This window comes from Pseudophryne corroboree, chromosome 6 (assembly GCF_028390025.1).
Source record: "Pseudophryne corroboree isolate aPseCor3 chromosome 6, aPseCor3.hap2, whole genome shotgun sequence".
NCBI classification, from domain to species: domain Eukaryota; kingdom Metazoa; phylum Chordata; class Amphibia; order Anura; family Myobatrachidae; genus Pseudophryne; species Pseudophryne corroboree.
Window position 1 is genome coordinate 231,220,971 of NC_086449.1, and position 24,284 is coordinate 231,245,254.

General features: G+C 41.3%; 1 protein-coding gene across 5 annotated transcripts in view; it reads right to left on the minus strand.

The window, feature by feature from the left end:
- The window catches only part of NTRK3 (neurotrophic receptor tyrosine kinase 3), a 787,704-nt gene that overhangs the window by 244,728 nt on the left and 518,692 nt on the right, over positions 1-24,284 (minus strand). For all 5 annotated transcript variants that reach the window (XM_063925760.1, XM_063925757.1, XM_063925758.1 and 2 more), the window contains one exon: positions 14,269-14,457. In XM_063925760.1, coding sequence (XP_063781830.1) covers positions 14,269-14,457 — 189 coding nt within the window. The remainder of the gene's footprint in view (positions 1-14,268; positions 14,458-24,284) is intronic.

Sequence of the window (24,284 nt, forward strand, 5' to 3'; positions counted from 1 at the left end):
TGTTTTTTTATTTTATTCTATAAACGCATTCTGCTGACAGTGTCCAGCAGGTCCGTCCTTCATTATATTATATAAATATTTACCTACAGTAGTGTTATATTTTTTTTTTCATCTCTATCATCTTTATCATCTCTATATTAGCAGACGCAGTACGGTAGTCCACGGCTGTGGCTATCTCTGTGTCGTCAGTGCTCGTCCATAATTGTATACCTACCTACCTGTGGTGGGGTTTTTTTTTCTATCTTCTTCATACTAGTAGTTTAGGAGTCTGCTGACAGTGTCCACCAGGTCCGTCATTATATTATATACCTACAGTAGTAATATATTTAGTATATTATCTATACTAGCAGACGCAGTACGGTAGTCCACGGCTGTGGCTATCTCTGATCTCTGTGTCGTCAGTGCTCGTCCATAATTGTATACCTACCTACCTGTGGTGGGGTTTTTTTTCTATCTTCTTCATACTAGTAGTTTAGGAGTCTGCTGACAGTGTCCACCAGGTCCGTCATTATATTATATACCTACAGTAGTAATATATTTAGTATATTATCTATACTAGCAGACGCAGTACGGTAGGCCACGGCTGTGGCTATCTCTGTGTCGTCAGTGCTCGTCCATAATTGTATACCTACCTACCTGTGGTGGGTTTTTTTTCTATCTTCTTCATACTAGTAGTTTAGGAGTCTGCTGACAGTGTCCACCAGGTCCGTCATTATATTATATACCTACAGTAGTAATATATTTATTATATTATCTATACTAGCAGACGCAGTACGGTAGTCCACGGCTGTGGCTATCTCTGTGTCATCAGTGCTCGTCCATAATTGTATACCTACCTACCTGTGGTGGGTTTTTTTTTTCTATCTTCTTCATACTAGTAGTTTAGGAGTCTGCTGACAGTGTCCACCAGGTCCATCATTATATTATATACCTACAGTAGTAATATATTTATTATATTATCTATACTAGCAGACGCAGTACGGTAGGCCACGGCTGTGGCTATCTCTGTGTCGTCAGTGCTTGTCCATAATTGTATACCTACCTACCTGTGGTGGGTTTTTTTTTTCTATCTTCTTCATACTAGTAGTTTAGGAGTCTGCTGACAGTGTCCACCAGGTCCGTCATTATATTATATACCTACAGTAGTAATATATTTATTATATTATCTATACTAGCAGACGCAGTACGGTAGGCCACGGCTGTAGCTACCTCTGTGTCGTCAGTCACTCGTCATCCATAAGTATACTAGTATCCATCCATCTCCATTGTTTACCTGAGGTGCCTTTTAGTTGTGCCTATTAAAATATGGAGAACAAAAATGTTGAGGTTCCAAAAATAGGGAAAGATCAAGATCCACTTCCACCTCGTGCTGAAGCTGCTGCCACTAGTCATGGCCGAGACGATGAAATTCCATCAACGTCGTCTGCCAAGGCCGATGCCCAATGTCATAGTACAGAGCATGTAAAATCCAAAACACAAAAGATCAGTAAAAAAAGGACTCAAAAATCTAAATTAAAATCGTCGGAGGAGAAGCGTAAACTTGCCAATATTCCATTTACCACTCGGAGTGGCAAGGAACGGCTGAGGCCTATGTTTGTGGCTAGTGGTTCAGCTTCACATGAGGATGGAAGCACTCAGCCTCTCGCTAGAAAAATGAAAAGACTTAAGCTGGCAAAAGCACAGCAAAGAACTGTGCGTTCTTCGAAATCACAAATCCACAAGGAGAGTCCAATTGTTTCGGTTGCGATGCCTGACCTTCCCAACACTGGACGTGAAGACCATGCGCCTTCCACCATTTGCACGCCCCCTGCAAGTGCTGGAAGGAGCACCCGCAGTCCAGTTCCTGATAGTCAGATTGAAGATGTCAGTGTTGAAGTACACCAGGATGAGGAGGATATGGGTGTTGCTGGCGCTGGGGAGGAAATTGACAAGGAGGATTCTGATGGTGAGGTGGTTTGTTTAAGTCAGGCACCCGGGGAGACACCTGTTGTCCGTGGGAGGAATATGGCCATTGACATGCCTGGTGAAAATACAAAAAAATTCAGCTCTTCGGTGTGGAAGTATTTCAACAGAAATGAGGACAACAGGTGTCAAGCCGTGTGTTGCCTTTGTCAAGCTGTAATAAGTAGGGGTAAGGACGTTAACCACCTCGGAACATCCTCCCTTATACGTCACCTGCAGCGCATTCATCATAAGTCAGTGACAAGTTCAAAAACTTTGGGCGACAGCGGAAGCAGTCCACTAACCAGTAAATCCCTTCCTCTTGTAACCAAGCACACGCAAACCACCCCACCAACTCCCTCAGTGTCAATTTCCTCCTTCCCCAGGAATGCCAATAGTCCTGCAGGCCATGTCACTGGCAATTCTGACGAGTCCTCTCCTGCCTGGGATTCCTCCGATGCATCCTTGAGTGTAACCGCCTACTGCTGCTGGCGCTGCTGTTGTTGCTGCTGGGAGTCGATGGTCATCCCAGAGGGGAAGTCGTAAGACCAATTTTACTACTTCCACCAAGCAATTGACTGTCCAACAGTCCTTTGCGAGGAAGATGAAATATCACAGCAGTCATCCTGCTGCAAAGCGGATAACTGAGGCCTTGGCATCCTGGGCGGTGAGAAACGTGGTTCCGGTATCCATCGTTACTTCAGAGCCAACTATAGACTTGATTGAGGTACTGTGTCCCCGGTACCAAATACCATCTAGGTTCCATTTCTCTAGGCAGGCGATACCGAAAATGTACACAGACCTCAGAAAAAGACTCACCAGTGTCCTAAAAAATGCAGTTGTACCCAATGTCCACTTAACCACGGACATGTGGACAAGTGGAGCAGGGCAGACTCAGGACTATATGACTGTGACAGCCTACTGGTTAGATGTATTGACTCCCGCCGCAAGGACAGAGCGGCGGCACCAGTAGCAGCATCTCGCAAACGCCAACTCTTTCCTAGGCAGGCTACGCTTTGTATCACCGCTTTCCAGAATACGCACACAGCTGAAAACCTCTTACGGCAACTGAGGAAGATCATCGCAGAATGGCTTACCCCAATTGGACACTCCTGTGGATTTGTGGCATCGGACAACGCCAGCAATATTGTGCGTGCATTATATCTGGGCAAATTCCAGCACGTCCCATGTTTTGCACATACCTTGAATTTGGTGGTGCAGAATTATTTAAAAAACGACAGGGGCGTGCAAGAGATGCTGTCGGTGGCCAGAAGAATTGCGGGACACTTTGGGCGTACAGGCACCACGTACAGAAGACTGGAGCAACACCAAAAACGCCTGAACCTGCCCTGCCATCATCTGAAGTAAGAAGTGGTAACGAGGTGGAATTCAACCCTCTATATGCTTCAGAGGATGGAGGAGCAGCAAAAGGCCATTCAAGCCTATACATCTGACCACGATATAGGAGGTGGAATGCACCTGTCTCAAGCGCAGTGGAGAATGATTTCAAAGTTGTGCAAGGTTCTGCAACCTTTTGAACTTGCCACACGTGAAGTCAGTTCAGACACTGCCAGCCTGAGTCAGGTCATTCCCCTCATCAGGCTTTTGCAGAAGAAGCTGGAGGCATTGAAGGAGGAGCTAAAAGAGAGCGATTCCGCTAGGCATGTGGGACTTGTGGATGGAGCCCTTCATTTGCTTAACCAGGATTCACGGGTAGTCAATCTGTTGAAATCAGAGCACTACATTTTGGCCACCGTGCTCGATCCTAGATTTAAAACCTACGTTGGATCTCTCTTTCCGGCAGACACAAGTCTGCAGGGGTTCAAAGAACTTCTGGTGAGAAAATTGTCAAGTCAAGCGGAACGCGACCTGTCAACATCTCCTCCTTCACATTCTCCCGCAACTGGGGGTGCGAGGAAAAGGCTACGAATTCCGAGCCCACCCGCTGGCGGTGATGCAGGGCAGTCTGGAGCGACTGCTGATGCTGACATCTGGTCCGGACTGAAGGATCTGCCAACGATTACTGACATGTCGTCTACTGTCACTGCATATGATTCTCTCACCATTGAAAGAATGGTGGAAGATTATATGAGTGACCGCATCCAAGTAGGCACGTCAGACAGTCCGTACGTATACTGGCAGGAAAAAGAGGCAATTTGGAGGCCCTTGCAGAAACTGGCTTTATTCTACCTAAGTTGCCCTCCCACAAGTGTGTACTCCGAAAGAGTGTTTAGTACCGCCGCTCACCTTGTCAGCAATCGGCATACGAGGTTACTTCCAGAAAATGTGGAGAAGATGATGTTCATTAAAATGAATTATAATCAATTCCTCCGTGGAGACATTCACCAGCAGCAATTGCCTCCAGAAAGTACACAGGGAGCTGTGATGGTGGATTCCAGTGGGGACGAATTGATAATCTGTGAGGAGGGGGGATGTACACGGTGATGAATCGGAGGATGATGATGAGGTGGACATCTTGCCTCTGTAGAGCCAGTTTGTGCAAGGAGAGATTAATTGCTTCTTTTTTGGTGGGGGTCCAAACCAACCCGTCATTTCAGTCACAGTCGTGTGGCAGACCCTGTCACTGAAATGATGGGTTGGTTAAAGTGTGCATGTCCTGTTTATACAACATAAGGGTGGGTGGGAGGGCCCAAGGACAATTCCATCTTGCACCTCTTTTTTCTTTAATTTTTCTTTGCATCATGTGCTGTTTGGGGACTATTTTTTGAAGTGCCATCCTGCCTGACACTGCAGTGCCACTCCTAGATGGGCCAGGTGTTTGTGTCGGCCATTTGGGTCGCTTAGCTACCTCACGCAGCTACCTCATTGCGCCTCTTTTTTTCTTTGTGTCATGTGCTGTTTGGGGAGTGTTTTTTGGAAGGGCCATCCTGCGTGACACTGCAGTGCCACTCCTAGATGGGCCAGGTGTTTGTGTCGGCCACTTGGGTCGCTGAGCTTAGTCACACAGCTACCTCATTGCGCCTCTTTTTTTCTTTGCGTCATGTGCTGTTTGGGAAGTGTTTTTTGGAAGGGCCATCCTGCGTGACACTGCAGTGCCATTCCTAGATGGGCCAGGTGTTTGTGTCGGCCACTTGGGTCGCTGAGCTTAGTGATCCAGCGACCTCTGTGCAAATTTTAGGACTAAAAATAATATTGTGAGGTGTGAGGTGTTCAGAATAGACTGAAAATGAGTGTAAATTATGGTTATTGAGGTTAATAATACTATGGGATCAAAATGACCCCCAAATTCAATGATTTAAGCTGTTTTTTAGGGTTTTTTGAAAAAAACACCCGAATCCAAAACACACCCGAATCCGACAAAAAAAATTCGGTGAGGTTTTGCCAAAACGCGTTCGAACCCAAAACACGGCCGCGGAACCGAACCCAAAACCAAAACCCGAAAAATTTCCTGTGCACATCTCTAGTCCTAACACATAGTAGCTGCTCTCACTTATCTAACACTCTTTAACACTTTACTTGCTATTTCTCACTAGTGTGCTGCCTTGCAGTGGTTTGATTGGGTTTGGCTTGTCCGACGCCCTAGACTTATACCCTTAGAATGTTAGGGACTCCCCCGATAATGAGGTTACCTGGAAACTGTGGGTAAGCCCATAACTTTGGCCAAAATGATGCAAGAAACCTCTCTTTTACATGAATAGTGCATATGCATTGTTTCTTCTGTGGGTTACTCAGATGTCCGATGCCTGCTCGATTGTGATCCGATGCTGCATCCTCAGATCAGCTGCTGATCATAGAAGCCAGCAGTGAGTGTCTTTATTCTTAAGGCGCCTGCTGCTGTGCATTTGCATAATATCGCACAGCCACTGACTGCATACAGAGACACCGTAGCTGTGTGATTATCATCCTCCTCTGAATCAGGCCCATACTCTCTATGTATTATACTACAGTCATGCAGATATCTATCTTACATCCCTATGGGAACACTGGCAGCAAAATAAATAATAAAGTAGAAGCTTGCCAAGAATATAAGCTACAGCAGTGTTATGGAGTGTAGATCTAATAAGCATGCAGCAGAAGAAAACTTTATCAGTACATGGCACTGAACAATGTTTTAGATGTTTCCAGCCACCCCTCTCTACTTTACATCATTTAAATTCTGGCAATGTAAAATGAATGATACTTTTAATACAAGGTACCTGTCATTTATTTATTAGTTCGAACTGTGTGTGCTACAGCTTCAGATGTATGCATTATAAATCAGCTGTATTCCCAGACATTAAAAATGCATCCAAGTCATAATGTATTATGCCAAAAACATATTTATTAATGCTAAAGGTTTCCATTTCACCCTTTCCTTCCTAAAATGCAGCTGCCATACTTCAGATTACAAGCTTCCTGTCCTGACAGTACCTATAATTCTCACTGCATGCTTTTATCTCTGAAAATGTTCTTATTTTTACCTGTTGCAAAGCTGTGCAGTACTAGTTCTCTTAATGCATGCTCAGTGTAGATGAAGATAGACAATCAGCTGTCAGATGTGTTCCTTCACATGGAAACATTGGGATAAATGTAATTGGCTGCGACTTGCTGGCATGTTTTAAAGCGGCAATCATTTAAAAGGTTAATCCAGGCTCGCTGGCAACTCATCAATGTCTGCAAGTCGCAGTCTATTGCATTTACCCACTGAGTCACCATAAGTCACCATAAGTGTTACTCCATACCATGCATGTCTGGATGCGCTTTTATGGGCAAAATCATTTTTGCTTTTTTGAGCTGCTTTGGCATGGTCAGGAATACTTTTTTGTTAACTTCTGAATAATAAACAGTGGCGGCTGCAGAGGGAGCTGGCCAGCACATACAGTATAAATATACATACAGTGTTATATGTAATATATGTGCTCTCAACCCCACCGCTCTGTTTCACTGATCTGCGGCAGCACGGAACACCTCGCTCAGCTTGTCTATCTTCTATAAGCCCGTCCCGGACTTCCATTGGCTAGTTTCACAGGAGTTTGGGGTCGGGCTTATAGAAGATAGACAAGCTGAGCGCTGTGTCCCGTGCTGCAGCAGATCAATAAAACACAGCGGCGCTGCTGACCTCCAGGTTAGATAGGCAGCATGCATATTACATACAACATTGCATGCATGTTTATATGTTTATACTGTTTGTGCTGACTGGCTCCCCCCCCCCCCTGCAATGTGTGGTTAGCGCTGTAGCCCAGGGGCAGTGCTAACTCTTTTGTAGCAAACTGTAATAAGTTTTGGGTCACAAAAGCATGCTCTATAATTTGTTATAAATTTAGCATGACAAAATTGATTTTGTATTGCAAAATGATTATTTTCAGATTTTGATATCCTCTAACTCAAGCACACACCCCTAAATCACTCTCCCACTCCCATATCCAGGGGTGCAAAGGGAGGGGGGTACTGAATACCCAGGAGTGGCCCAGCGGAGGCCCATTTGCAGCATGGCTGAGTGGAACAACTGTAACCCCGCCACTTACCCCAACAACCTGGCCCTTGACAGCCCCGCCCATATTTTCAACCTCATCAAGACTCACACTCCCTTTCACCCGCTCTGCTCAGCCAACATCTGCCTCATCTCCTCCTTCCTGATCACTTCCTCTCTACCGCCTTCAAGACTTCTCCCACACTGCTCCCATCTCTGGAATGCCCTTCCATGATCAATCAGACTTTTGCCTAAACTCCCAGCCTTTAAACGTGCCATAAAACTAATATTTTAGCTATATCTACCATTCCACCTCAGATTAGGACTCCAGTAAGTATGCATTTTGTATCTGTGTTATCTATTAATTTTATATGCAGAACCTGTATATCTGTGTGTGACTGAGTCTGAATCTGCATACGAAGTGCTACAATGCAGCGGCCATGGCTTTTTTTCTCTCCAAGTTGTGTTTTGTATACAGACTAGACGTACATAGATATACTACTGTCGCATGTCAAATGAATCAGTGCAGTCTCATGAAGAGGCCTGTCACATGCGTTTGATTCTAAGATGCATTTTCCTGTATTGAGGCTAGGTATACATACCCTTCAACATTTTACACACAAAAATCGGTACAAATTAGGAAAGAAGGTGTGGCCATGGGTAAAGGGAGTATGGTCACGCCCCTTTTCCTATACTTTCAATGTAAGTTTGGAGAGCCAAAAATCGGTACAGACTATAAAAAAAGGTACTGTACCTGCTAAAAAGGTACAGTTGGAGGGTAAGGATATATGAGCACACAACTGTAAATCCAAAGGGAATTTTCTTTCTTGCATAAATCCAGATGGAAGTTATAAGTAATCCAAATATATGACCAATACCTGACATGATGTAGTTATGACATAAATTATAAAAGTGCTATCAAGTACAGGATGATAATAGAACTATCAGCTACAGGGCTCATTCAGTAAACAGCCAATGAAAGGCAGCTGATATTGTTGGTGTTATCATGACCATTATGTATTTCTGTTCCTGGGCTCCAGTACCTACAAAACATACACCTTCTCAGATGGGGATTTGCCCAAGTTATTAGGTTGCATCTCCAGCAGCCATACTACCATACTACACTAAAGTGTACACTACCTGACCGTACTCAGTTTACGCTTGCCTGTGTCTATTCTGTATCTCTCGGGATGAGCCCACAGTTCAAGATAAGCTGGAATATCCGGAGCTATACAAATAAATGTAGATAATAATTATTATAATTCACGTACATATAATAAAAATGTGTGCAATTACATCACAAAAATCAATGTATATTAGTTCTAAATGAAGCCCTAAATTAACGACAATGGGTCCAAGAATCAATCTGCATTGTTTCTGGTTCTATCACCACATGCTGTATTACAGCTGTCAGTGATAAGAGACTGCTTAAACGTTTTGTTCTGCAGTGTTATTATATATGCTATGATAATGTGTGTTACATGAACTATAACTGTACATGAACTGTTACTGTACCACCGACTTTGTATAGGGCTTGCTACATCCATTGTCTTTACATATGACAATAATCCCCACCCACCATCATAGGACAATCTTCTGCGCATTTAACATATTTGCCAATAAGTCCCTTGTCGATTACTCATGTAGCTTTTACTCTAACTAATTTTATTTTATGTGGTCATTTTGTCATACAATACTTTTCTGTACTGGCCCTTTGGTATTCTACAGGAATTTCATAGAGTATACCATAGGCAAAAATATTTACTTGGCTTCAGTATTGTGGTTTCAAATATTCCTTGATCCTAAATGATGTGTATTTATCAAAGATTTACCACATCTAAACCCCATTTCCTCTAAGACATTATGAAGTGTTTGTTTGTAAGGATTGTGCACACGATTAATGAAAGGTGTACAGCTGTGGAATCCTTTGTGTATTTGAAGTATTAGGAAATGCTATTATTCACAGCTGACAAAGCACAATATACAAAGAGCTGATCAGCAGTGACAGAGCAGAGTGATGGCTGAGTGTGTCTTTTCTGCAGACCGGTCTGACTAAACTCACAATCCATCTCTTTCAAATACCACAAGTTTAAAATGAATTTAAAACTGTGACATGACCTTTATTGACCTGTTTTGTTATACTTTATACCACAGAGCCCCACTGTAATGCTGTGAGATTTGTACACACATTAGCACATTGGCTGCACTGACATGGAGCTTCAGTATATAAGATCGCTCTTCCCCTTCCCAATTCATTTGAATCAGAGGGAAGTAAAACAAAAATAGAAAAAAGACAAAGTCGAAAATACAGCAAATGAAAAAAAATGCATAAAGAAGTATTTGTGGTGGTGGTTGTTTTTACTTCTTGTGTCTTTGTTCCTAATACAGCATGTCCTATTTTAGCATATTATATTCCGCAAAAGGAAGAAACGACTCCCAAGAAAAGTCCTACAAGGTACTATCCTGAGTGTAATCCAATCCACAGTCTGTATTTCTGATTTTTGGACAAATTCTCTACTAACATTTGGCTTTAAGGGTTACTTGAAGAATTCCGCTCTTATTATTTTTCTTCCCAAACTAATCCTTTAAGATACCCCAACTCAGCCACACTAGGGAGCAGAACTAGATTCCTTATCCTAGCTCTATAAATTATGCAATGTGAAGAATACAGAATTAAGAACACTAGGACTCAAACACAAGGCCATAACTAGGGATGTGAGAGGTGTTGTCGCTGCCCCATTCGATTCTCCAGAAATCTCAATCCACCTGAATTTTGTGGAACCGAACCTAACCAAAACCCCTCCCGCATCTCATGAAGATATTCGACCAGAACAGAGTCCTAATTTGGATCTTCCCGCAGCTTAGAATTCAAATGTTAAATCCGAATTTTGGGTTTTGGATAGCAAAATTACATAATTTTAGTTGTTTTGTCGGTTTTTAATGATTTTACTCAAAGATTATCAATTTTAAATTGATTTTAAACTGAACAGAAATCCAAATCAGAACCAAATACTTGAGGGTGGTTTTCCAAAACTAATACACGAGGATGAAAGTAGAACCAAAACAAAAACATGGGGGTCCACGCTCAGCTCTAGTTTTGAGTGATAGAGGTGGGGGGACAGGACAGTGTGCAGCAGGATCCCCCAAAACCTGATTTTCAGTGATTTCAAGTATTCAGAAGTATGCGTATTTACAGAGGACAGTAACTTTTCCAAATGTACAGTATCACTAGAAGGATGGTGCCACCAGTTAGTGTAAGGATATTCCTGTGTGCAGGGTGTGCACCACAGGGCCACCCTGGACTCAAGACATGTGCACACCCTGCACCCATGATAGATACGCCACTGATTCAAGATATCCCAACATCACAGGCAGTACTTTTGGGCCACACATCCTGTTTATAAGTAAATCGATAAAAGGAGGGGTTACAGGGTGTGGTAAGATTTTTCACTCACAGGGGGTATTTCTCAAAGCTTGACTAGAGAGAAAGTCTAGAGAGATAAGGTACCAACCAATCATCTCCTAACTGTCATATAGCAGGCTGTGTTTGAAAAATGAAAGTTACAAGAAGAAGCTGATTGGTTGGTGCTTTATCTCTCTCTCTACTGTATCTCTCTCCAAGCATTGACAAATATCCCCCTAAATACTGTACTTTGCTATTTTGATATACTATATGACAACTGCATCTAGTCACACCATCATCCAGCACTGTTACCCAGAAACCAAATAAAAGAAGATAGCTCTAATAATGCAGACAGTACTTCACTGATTCACCCACTGTGCATGTCTCTGGATAAGTGGCATCACTTATTTTGCTGAGAATCAAAACCAGTAAAGAACGTAGATGTCTGCACATACAACAAGCTGATCCTCATGACCCAGCACTCACCAGCATTATGCTAATGACCACCGTCACATGCTGAGAATAACTGGATACGGTTCAAAGCTATTCCTATCCCAACAACAGCATCCATAAACCTGTTTTCAATATTTCAGATCTGGCTCTATTATGCTGAACTAAGTGGAAACAAATAAGCATCCGTCATATTATGCCACAAGCAATTTTTGTTAGTATAGAGTAGATAGAAATCTATATCACGCATCTATTCTATTAATAGTGCATTAAGGAGTTGCTTTTCACTGGCTGTAACTTAGTAACATTTATTGACATACCCTTTTATTAAAAAAAAATAATCTGGGAAACAGGATAAATAGGACATACTGTAAGAGTAAAGAAAGAATCTGTCTGACAAAGTGTACTATAGACTGATAAGAAGAGCATATGGAATTGAAAAGGCAGATGAACTAATAAGCAACCGGATCGATGTGATGTATTCAGCTGTATTCCCCAATAAATTGACATGCAGACTTCAGTAGACCAGCCTAATGCGTTCTGCCTCTCTACCCACAGCCCTCTCTCTTCTCACTTTCTACTGTCTATGCAAAGTGCTGGCCCATGCGGATGTCCTTGGCTAAACGCTTTATGCTAATATGAGTATCTGCGGTCTATGCGAGCATCAGTGCGGCTTCATATATATGCGTCGCTCCACCCACTATTTTTCTGTCCACAGCCGTTATATTCCTCATTAGCATACTGGGTGCAAAGGACCCCTCTTAAAATGGCATCCCTTCTCCGTATGTACTCCGCAAATTATCATAGAATTCTGGTTAATTTTCCATAAGGCACATCTGTTCTGTATATCTGCCTGTTGACCAACTAGTTGCCACCCAGAAATTGACATTTCACTGACAGAGCAAGCAAGCCATGCATGGAGTGAGTCGTCCTCTTTTGTATTCTCTGTGAAGGTATAAATGTATGGGGCAGCAGACACGCAGTCTGCGACTGCTTCATTCAGAACATCCATACTGCACTGATAGTTGGGACAAGTTTTGGACTTGCATTCGACTCAGAGGGCCTGATTCTGATTTGGTAGTAAAGCAAAAAAAAAAAGTACTTTAACTTTATATATAGAACAAACCATGGCGGTAATTCACACTTGATCACTCGCTAGCATTTTTTGCAGCGCTGCGATCAGGTCAGATCTGCACATGCATATGCACCACAATGTGCAAGCGCGTCGCACATGTACAAAGCAGATCGCTGCTCAGCGATGGGTTTGTGCGAAGAATCCATACAGGCAATCGCAAGGAGATTGACAGGAAAAAGGCGTTTGTGGGTGGCAACTGACCATTTTCAGGGAGTGTTTTGAAAAACGCAGGCGTGTCCATGTGTTTGCAGGGTTTGTTCCTTATGTCAATTCTGGTCCCGGACAGGCTGATGTGATCGCAGCAGCTGAGTAAATCCTGGGCTGTGCAGAGACTGCACAAAATTTGTTTGTACAGCTCTGCTACACATGCGTTCGCACACTTGCACAGCTTAAATACACTCCCCTATGGGTGGTGTCTATTTGTTCGCAGCACTGCAAAAAAAACCTAGCGAGTGATTAGGTCTGAATTAGGCCCCATGTTGCAATGCAAGAGGGGCAAATAAGTTTATCTTTGTGCATTCAGGGTAAATACTGGCTGCTTTTGCATGTAGCCCACAACTGTTAGACAGCTTTACACTACAATTTAGATTTCAGTTTGGACACACTTCACCCAAATCTAAATCTCTCTGCATATATCTCTGTTATATCTGCCCCACCTACAGTGCACCATGGTTTTGCCCAGGTGCAGTTATTGTCCTTGCATTGTTTTCTAAATCAGAATCAGGCCCATAATTAGGACGTGTGTTCAAACATAATAGGTACAGATAGTTAGCTAAGTGTCTGCAAATTGTGTTCTCCAGTATTATAATTGGTGGATACAAGTGCAACTTTCATGCATTTGTTTAACCATTTGTCAGTCACCCTCACAGCATTGCGTATTTTGTAAGAGTAGCCATTTGGCAGCATTAGCGATCATGCCCTCTTGCAACTTTGTTGTACTCTATCATTTTAGATTTCTGCCAGATTTCCTTATTATGAACTCAGAAATATGAGGCTACACCCCATAATGCATGACACACCAGTTTTGGATGAGACTACTGTATGCCCTCCCCTTTTTCTTTATTAGGAATCCATAGCCCAATTTGTCTCCAAGCTTGTGATACGTGGAAGGGAGTCTGGGGACTGATTCTCATCTGCATACTGTATCCGAGGGCAGATCAGAAAGAGGGGATTGTCCAACTTCACAGCATTACAAATGGTCAAAAAGTTACTGTACGTTAAGATGAACCAATCACATGGAAGAAAACTGCCACACCTTTCTTACATATACTAACATTAATTACTGTGTACTAAACAAAGATTAGCACCCCCACAAATGTACACTATGTGGGCATTACTGCGCTGAATTTATGACCCAAGTAGATACTTTTTTAAGCACATTTCTACATCAAAGTCTATACAACAGATGTTAAAATAAAAATAAACAAGAGATACATTGGACAGAAAGGAAGAACAAGGCTTTTGGCCCAAATTAAGAACAGTAGGGTTTATGTAACAAAAATAGTAAACTACAAAATTGTTGTGCTTGAGTAACATCTAATACTAATACATGTTTTACTAATAATGGAACATTTATATCTCCGAGTTACTTCCCCGCCAGGCAGAAACCAGATCACTGTACTCCTTGATATATGTACAATGACACTGTTACCCTAGAAACCCTGCTGACTCCAAACGACAATTTTTGTTGTAATTGAAGAAGCTAAATTCCTACTTGTATTTTATGCAACGTCTGCTTCCACCTCTAATTTACAGTGGCGGATGCAGACAGCAAACATGCACATGACTTTTACCAATGCCAGAACTAATATAATGCACTCGCAATTTGACAAAAACATTGAAATACCACCTTATGGAACATTTTCTTCATTCCCTCTGGACACTATACTGTGCACAATTGTCATGTTTAGTGAGGAGTGTAATACTTACATGTGTCTGGCTTGTGACAGTTGTGGCCTTGTCGGAAATACTGTGGGTTTTCAATAACGGGGATCCGGGTCATTCCAATCACCACAGTGTCTGGTCCGGCATCTAGGGAGTTTGGTGTTGTTATGCCATGGTTAATATGATGGAGGGGACTAGCAGAATCTTCCTCCCCGCTAATCACTGCCACAGGACCTGAAAGAATCGCAAAACAATTTGGAAATGAATTCATTTGGAATCCATGGCATTGTCATTTTTTATTCTGGATTAATTAAATCAATGAAACCTAAATAATTATTAGATTAACTCTTAAAGGAGAAAAAAACACAAGTATACTTAGGTCCTAATTGTGAGTCACACTCTCCAGCGCATGCAACAGTGTGTTTTGGTGGTGACCCGTCTGCCAGTTAATGCAAATATCGCTACAATAGGCCCCACCCCAATGCTTTGCACGTCATTTAGTACCACCCCCTCCTTCCCTCAGTGCGGGAGACACACCCAGTTGCACCGAGAAGGGAGGAGAGGGTAATAATTATCTGGGCCCAGGTCTGATGGACAGGTTCAGTGGGGGCCCAGGTCCCACTCCCTTACCTGGCAGAAGCTTTTCTCCTCAGCCCAGCACATGCTGCTATATGCTGGGCTGCAGTGTGGCCAGGGAGGCACATAAAATGCAATTTTTTTTCTGTGTTTTTTTTCTAAGGGTGCATGGCCACTCCTCCTGTAATTAGGCCTTGCCCCTGAAACATTCCTGGGTCCAGGCAGGCTCTCTAGTGCCCTGGACACACCTACTCACCCTCGGGTGTGGGGGACTACTTGCAACTTCTGGGAAAGTAGGAAAGTATGTGAGTAGCGCATGCGACGTTGGGTTTTTTGGGAGTTTTACATATGCACAGTTGCAAATAATCACTCAGCTAAGTAAATATGGGCACTGCGTGCAGATTACAGTACACTCAGAATCAGGACCTTAGTGTAAGAATTATGAACATTGGGATAACAATACTGAAATGCATAAGAAAAATGCTTTCCCATGATCAAGCTTTTTTTTTTCCACATAAAATGTCATTTTAAACCATGCTAAGAAATGACATTTTGACTGTACTGAGTTTAATTGACATGAAAATGTAAACCTTTTTTTTTTTGTACTTGATTCAAATAAAGGTTATATTTCAAAAATAAAACATACTGTAGTCTTAAACAGAGAACTAATGACACAATAATTAACACATGCTTAACTTCAATCTTCTGTTTACAATTGAAAATAAAATATTTACTACGTAATCAAGAGCTACAAACTGATTTATTTTTATGCTTTCCAGAACGTGACAGATTTCCTATAAAGCTCGTCACATGTGGTTTCAGGCTGCTGACATGCGGAACAACCAGATGTGAATTTGATCATCTACAAAACTGTAGGACATATTTGCAAATGTGTGGAAACATTACTTAGATTTCATTGTATTGAGGTCCAAGTGAAAAACAGTATCTCCAACTTGCATCTGTATGTGCTTGCTAACCTCAAGCACAAGCACCTTTCTAATTTACTAAATGCTATAATTATATATATATATATATATATATATATATACAGTATATATAGTGTGTATATAAACATATATGTCTATAATGTATATATATATATATATATATATATATATATATATATATATATATACACATGCCTGTAGCGGTAGGATAATTCTGAGTAAATGGGCCCTGCTATGTCAGTGTGAAAGCTCCACTGGATGCTGGGCTCATATGCCTGCGTTACGTTCAGAGTTCCGCAACACATGGTAATGCTATGGAGATGAAGATTAATCATGATTTGGCCAGGTCATATAGGAGCTGTCATTCCTGTAGCACTCTCACATCTCCTGTACTTTATCATATGTACAGTATTTAGAATACATGTCACCAACATGGATGCAAAATACTCTATATAAGCCTGCTATAACAACATGTGTGAAAGCTGCAATGCAGTTAAGTAATCATGCTGAAGCTGTTGGTGTAATTGATTTATTTGTAGAATTGCTCGCTAGCTTGTTCTACAGCCGCTAACTCAATAATACGCCTTTCAGAAGAAGAAAACGTTCAAGAGATTTTTCTTTTTCTACAGACAATTCACGAGTAGCATTTCCTCCCACTTAGTGATTGTTACAAATTTCTTGGATTAGATTTTTTTTTCTTTGACGTTATCTGTAGGTGACATTGTTTTTAGAAAATAAATAAAAAGAGAAGCATTACAAAATGAAAAGATAATACTAGATTTATTACGGTAATAAGTTATTGATCACTATCATAAATAGAAGATGAGATGCACAATACATCAGACTGCAATAAACCAATATTCAATTTTTATTCAATTTGTTAATGAAAATAGTGACTAAGGGGATTTATCAATTGAAGTCGGATCTGCCATCTAGTCGGAAAGACGGTAGTTTCTGACTTTTTGAGGTCGAATCATGATTCAACCTATTCAATGCAGCTGCCGTTTTTCCGACTTGTCGGCAATTCAGATTTGTCAGAAAACACGTAGATCAACTGCAAATCCGACAGGTTTTAGTCCCATTTTCGACCATGTCAATCCAACTTTAAAAAAAGTGGCAGCTCTGCATCAAAAATTCCCCTTTGGACATTGTGTGCACACCTGTTTGTACCTGGCACTGACATGCTCTACTGTGAATGTGGCGCTGCACCACACATCTTTCTTAGTGATGTCCTGAATGTTAGGACATGTCCTGAGACTATCCAGCATTACAGAGCCATAAAAGGCCCCACAAGATCTCTCTTACACTGTGCCACCATTGCTTAAATATGTGTCATCACCACCTGAAACACTACAACACCAAGCATACCCAATCGTTCCAGGATGCATCTAGCATCTAGTTAACCTGTACCTGTTTAAATCTATAATCTCTACTTGGTTAATAAACCTACAACCTGGTTAAGACTCACCTCATTAGTTAAATTCTGCCAATACAGTACATTGTTTAAACAAAATTATTAAGCAATGGGTGATATTATTATTATTATTATTATATATTATCTACTACTAGTTATTTATATAGTTCACACATATTCCACAGCATTCTACAGAGAATATGTTGACCATTTACAACAGTCCCTGCCACAGTGGGATTTATAATCTATATTCCATATTACATGTACATGTAAGTCACACTAGGGTTAATTTTGTTGAGAGCCAATGAACCCATCAGTATATTTTTGAATTGTGGGAGGAAACTGGAGTACCCAGAAGAAACACATGCACATACGGGAAGAATATACAAACTCCACAATTTACCAAAATAGGACTCAAACCCATGACCTCACAGCTGTAAGGAAGTAATGCTAACCATTATACCATCTGTGTAATGGTTAGCAATGGCTAGAAATGGTGTTTGGGGAGCACCTAAAATTACAACTGCTGAATCCACAGATTTCTATAACAGTCTTATATAAGTCTTTCTAAACAGTAGAGATCGAAATGAAACGGTTGACAAACCCTTATATCAGAGCAGACCCAAATTAAGTAATTCACCTTTCTCAAGTTTAAAAATGTATTCAATTAAAAATAGTTCACATATCACACATATCATTCTTGACCATAATGGGCCTGATAGAAAAGGAACTCGCTGTCAACCCTAGCCGGGGAGAGCTCTTAGACAGCAAGTGATCCCTTCGGGTCAAGATGGTGTCATCCAATGCGTTTCATTACTGGTGAATTCCTCATGGGTGTTTTTGAGTATGTGGAAGAATCTCCTCTAGAAATACAATGACCAACCAAAGGCTGGTTAAAATTAAAAGAGCAATTTAAACTTCTCAAGCCTTGGGGCCACGTTCCAATTTGCATCTATTCAATAGTAAGATATGTGCATGTGGGCCCAGTGCAAGTCAGGTAATGAATTATATATATATATATATATATATATACACATTATATATACTGTACAATATATATAGTAGCATTGCTCTACAATTGAAAAAAATTATGGAAGACTTTTAACAATATCTCATTACTGTACACTCAAAACTGACTATACTGTTGCTGGCTACACTATATCAGCTTTCCTTCCCACAGCTCATAGTCATGTAATTTAGGGAAAGCATATTTCTGTGTTCTAGGTTAATTTGAATTTTTAATTATTGGCCTACTTTACAAGTCATCCATTGCAGGCTGTATGTATTAATAAACACTTTTACACTGTGATTGCAAATACACATCAATAATTTATTTAAACAAGTTGTTCTGGAAATTAATAAAAAACACAAACACAAGGGAGAATGTCATACTAAAAATTAGGTGGCTTAAGCTTTGGATTCTATAAATGTTTGCAGCTTTTAATTATTAATTGTCTACATTACTTTATTTTGGTTTGTTAAGGCCTAAGTAGGACATATAAAACATAATTGGAATGATACAGTGGTTCTCAAACTCGGTCCTCAGGACCCCACACAGTGCATGTTTTGCAGGTAACCCAGCAAGTGCACAGGTGTATTAATTACTCACTGACACATTTTAAAAGGTCCACAGGTGGAGCTAATTATTTTACTTGCGATTCTGTGAGGGGACCTGCAAAACGTGCACTGTGTGGGGTCCTGAGGACCAAGTTTGAGAACCTGTGGAATTATATTTCTACTTCATGGTGACGCCACTGACCTCTAAATAGACCATGGGACAGATTTAGGGGGTTATTCAGGTTTGTTAGCAAACCAAAAAAGTTAGCAATTGGGAAAAACCATGCTGCACTGCAGGTGGGGCAGATATAATATGTGCAGAGAGAGTTAGATTTCAGTGGGTCATATTGTATCTGTGCATGGTAAATACTGGCTGCTTAATTTGTACACTGCAATTTAAATTTCAGTTTGAACACACCCCACCCAAATCTAACTCTCTCTGCACATGTTACATCTGCCCCACCTGCAGGGCACATGGTTTTGTCCAGTTGCTGGCTTTTTTGGTTTGCTAACAAACCTGAATAAGGCCCTTAATCAGATGCAGTAATTTACCAGGCTGGGAAAAGGGAGGTAGTCTCAGACATTAATGCCTTGGGGTTTTCAATTACAGTCCCTTTTCTTGTATGGTAAATTACCCACTAACACACGTTAAGCCATAGAATCACAGATTTATTCCCAGAGCTATGGGTTCACACGTTCGTGCCACCCATGATAAGGGCATTTAACTTGGATCTCTGTTCGAACAGAAATCCGCTTTAAGAGCAGCCTGTGGGCATTTTGCATGCTGATGTAGGCTCTAACCAGGGGCTGGCTGGGTAGGGGGGCAGGGTGCCATCTGCCCCCCGGGCCAGTACAATTTAAGTGTTCCAGGGCCATTTTCTCACTGCATTCCTGGGGAAAAGCTGGGCCACTTGCTTGAGTCTGACCCCCAGGCTGAAAGTTGGCAGCCAGCCCCTGGCTCTAACTGAAAAGTCTCGGCATACCGATTAGTCCGCAGTAATTAACCACAGATAACTGAATACATCCTTATACAATTTCAGTGAGGCAAACAGGCCACCTTATATTATGTTACTAAAAATCAGCATTTGACGTAACATTTTTAATTTGCATACTATAAAAGTATACAGAGCAGCTGATTGGTTGCCATGGGCAACTTCTCCACTGGCTCACTTCTCCTCTTTTATTCACTGCTTAGTACATGCCCCCCTAAAGATTTTCCATGTGAACAGCAGGTCACAAAATCAAAACTTTGAACCTGAACTTGCTAATGCTCGCTATGCAAATTAAAAACTGCAAAAAATCTGACAAAGTGTAGTTATTATGAGTTAGGCAACATTTGACAGTTTCTTTAAACATTTTGAGATCATGAACTTCCAGCATGAACTGCAAACCACAAATGCAAATGTGACTTACCAACCAAAATCCCAGCTGTCCTGCATTACATGTGCATGTGTAAATGTATTTGCATCATATTGGGGGTCTCTGAAGATGCACATGCATGATGCAAATGTTCTTTCCTCCGCTTTTTCCCCAAGATTTTTGCAGTGCTTGAGATTTGTGTGCTGCCCCTTCCTAGAATCCACCTTTGCTAAGCTCTGGGTAGATCTGTGTGGTATCTAATCGCTGCCTATCTGTATATGTTCAACCTTACCAAGCATCCTGCCCATTAATTTAACTGTCACAGAAAACTCAGGGTATTGAGAGTGAAGCAGAGCCATGTATCACTCAGGTGCCTGATCTGTCAGTGCTAAGCTTTAAGAGAAGATCTTTGCCTACATCAGAAGCCAGCACAACTTTCTACAGAATATCTTTGTTTACTCGTCTCTCATTATTCATCCTTACTGCTCTCTGCGTGTCGCTTGGAGAACACTCTGTGTTTGCTCATTTAAGTACCAGACTTGCAAAACCACAGTTTAACAGCAGACAGAGAGGGGGTGCTTTCCTCCCCCCTGGTGTCCCCGCAGCACACTAAAAAATTACCTGTAACCATACCTGAACCTATATGGTAATAGAATTTCTGAGAATTAGTCACATGTGTTTGCAAAGACTAATTGTAATTAATTGTGACTAATTCTCTGAAATTCTATTACCATATAGGTTCAGGTATGGTTACAGGTAATTTTTTAGTGTGCTGGGGGGACACCAGTCGGGTGGGGGAAAGCACCCCCCTCTCTGTCTGCTGTTTGTCTGTGACCCCTCCTCCTTTCTAGCACCTGATATAATTATCTCCAGGAATGATAGAGCAACTGCCATTGTTTGTCTGCATGTGTGAGAAAGCCTCAGTTTATACCCCTTTTCCCCTGTGTAGCACGGGTCGCAGTCATGCTACATCACCCTTTCACACAGCGCTCACAACCCCGGCATATTGCCGGTTTGGTGACGCTGCTGCTGACGCGGCAGGGGCGGCGCTGGGAGATCACTGATCTCCCGGCACCACCCTTCCATTCACTGTGAACGGGAGCCGTGTCGCCTCGACACGGCTCCCATTCACACTAGACAGCTTACCGAGTGGAACACGTGTTCAACCCGGCAAGCAACCCGGGTAGGATTCCCGAATCACGTGATCCTGGAATTTGAAGGAGAACCCTTTTCCACTAGGGAAAAACACGGGTAAATGCGCGCCCCCATGCATTTACCCGTGTTTTAAGGAGCTAGTGGAAAAGGGGTATTAGCTGACTGCCTTTGAACTAAGCCAACCAACGAACCATTCAAAATACGTAGCAGGATCGAAATAGATCATAACCTTATGCACCAGTCCGCACTGACTATGCCCCCACTTTGATATGGTACATCCCTTAACCTTTAGTTATTGATCCATATAACCTATGATTATCGGGATTGCCTGGTTAAACACAGGACTGTTTTGGTCATGTGATCATCATCTGAATGAGTTCCATGCTCCTGCAATTTGATATTTTTGTTTCATATGTATCATCTGTATCCATAGACCCAGGTGCCTAGACATTGTAGAGTAGCAAGAGAAGACTTTTACATTATGATGTACTGCATAGTAAAGCTGCAAGCAACCTCTATTGGGTTTCCCATGATTAAGATATATTAAACTTATAGCTAATATAAAGCACACTATTTTCTGCACTTTGGTTACTACAGTCATTTCTGAGAAGCTTTACATTTATAATAAACTTTCTCCCATAAGGCCATACGCTAAAGATAACTGATCTACTTTCTGGCTTTTAGCTCCATGTCTTACTGTTATACATTTGACCTATGTCTGGATGAATTTTATGTTTTTTATTGACAGAGAAAAGGGAATAAGATCAGAGCAAGTGACTCATATGCTGATAGCTCCCACTCCTACTTATGCTTCAAGTGACTCATGCTACACTTTAGATCAAAACAAATAACCATCATTCTATAGCCCAATGATGCAGGAGGAGTGAGGCTAGAGTCAAGTATTCAGTGTTTTGACAAGGATGTTCCAAATGGCATTTATTTGGTAGATCACACAACCCTATGCTTTTATTTAACCATCAAGTAAAGTGGTGTAACTGCTTGGAGATCCAACCATTCAGGGATCAGGTATGCTGGTTGCATACACTTAATGGACCGGGAAAAGATAAGTTTGCATTACTTTAGAATAAATAAAAATAATCACTATACGTTTCTGTTGTACAAGTCGTACTGTGCCAGACCTTTGAAGGAGATACATTTTCTACCTGTATTGCCATACTTTATTTATTTTAGAATTTGACTATAGAATGGAACATCAAACATTGTAAACAAAATACTTGAATCTTATTAAAACAAGGTCAAAAATGTTCTTTTGTAGGATATCAATCCATTAAAACGAGCTTAGGAGAACTGCTCGCCTCTTTCATATTTGATTCCCATAGGAATGGGGGCATAGATTAAGGTCATGGGATCCTTAAACCTTAAGTCTGCCGTGATCTCTGAATAAGTGGAATTTAAACATATCAAAAAACAACTGCTTCTGAATTTCTTCTCGGGCACAAATTGAATGTAGACTAACAATACAAAGCTGTTTCTCATATTTTTCTTTCTTTCTCTTTTTTCAAACTGCTTTTTAATGTACTGCTCTCCATCTTGTTTCTCCAAACCTAGATGGTTTATTGATCCTGTCACTTTCCTTGCAGTTATGGCTTATTTCCTTGGGCGCCCCATATTTCTATTTGTTCTCTTGATGCGCAATACTGTTTTAACCCATTCAGAATACAGCAATAATAAGACTTGCAAACGTCTATGGAAGCCTCACCAGGGAACCAGGTACAGTAATTGTATGGTGCCACAAGGGGTCTGCAGTGCCTTATAAAGTGCAGAAACAGAAACAGTATGAACAAAACAAGAAAAAAGTGATTTACAGTATGAAACACTGCAGGGCATGGACAAGGTTTATAAACGTTGCTGCATCAGTTTTCATAATATACAAATAAGTAGCAGGGCATCCATAACCAAGGATTAGGTGCTGTTGTGTCCGGCAGTGTGGTGGAGATGATGGTATAAGTGAGGGAAGGAAAATCACATGAAGGAAGAGAGCCCTGCTTGTGAGAGCTTACAGTCTAAAGTAATATGTTTTATTGCCAAGTATAACACAATGCACAGTATAAGGCATATATTATATTTAGAGTATGTTGTATGAATAATGGGGGTAATTCCAAGTTGATCGCAGCATGAATTTAGTTAGCAATTGGGCAAAACCATGTGCAGAGAGAGTTAGATTTGGGTGGGTTTTATTTCTGTGCAGGGTATCTGGCTGCTTTATTTTTACACTGCAAATTATATTGCAGATTGAACACACCCCACCCAAATCTAACTCTCTTTGCACATGTTATATCTGCCTCCCCTGCAGTGCACATGGGGGGTAATTCCAAGTTGATCGCAGCAGGAAATTTTTTAGCAGTTGGGCAAAACCATGTGCACTGCAGGGGGGCAGATATAACATTTGCAGAGAGAGTTAGATTTGGGTGGGTTATTTTATTTCTGTGCATGGTAAATACTGGCTGCTTTATTTTTACACTGCAATTTAGATTGCAGATTGAACACACCACACCCAAATCTAACTCTCTCTGCACATGTTATATCTGCCTCCCCTGCAGTGCACATGGTTTTGCCCAATTGCTAACAGAATTCCTGCTGCGATGAACTTGGAATTACCCCCATGGTTTTGCCAAATTGCTAACTAAATTCCTGCTGCGATCAACTTGGAATTACCCCCAATGTACTAATCCGCTGCTGTTTTTTGTTCTTTCTAGGTGTAATTATAATCACTGAATGTTAGCATTATCAGTACAACTTAGCACACATAGGTACAAAAATGTATTCATAGTAAAAATGAACTAGCCTTTTATTGTAATTAAACAGGACACAATGAATCAACTTATACTTGGGGCTGTGTTTACAATATACAGTAGCTGGGAAGGCAGAAAATAAAGGTTTAAGTTAAGGTATTATTTTTCCCTTGTTATTTTCAGGATTTGTTTGTTGGTCTTTAACAAACAGCCATTGTTCCAGTGCTGTGGTGAATGGACAACAACAACTGCAGTTGTCGAAATCGATAGCTGCAGGTGTCAGAATGATCAGTGCAACCA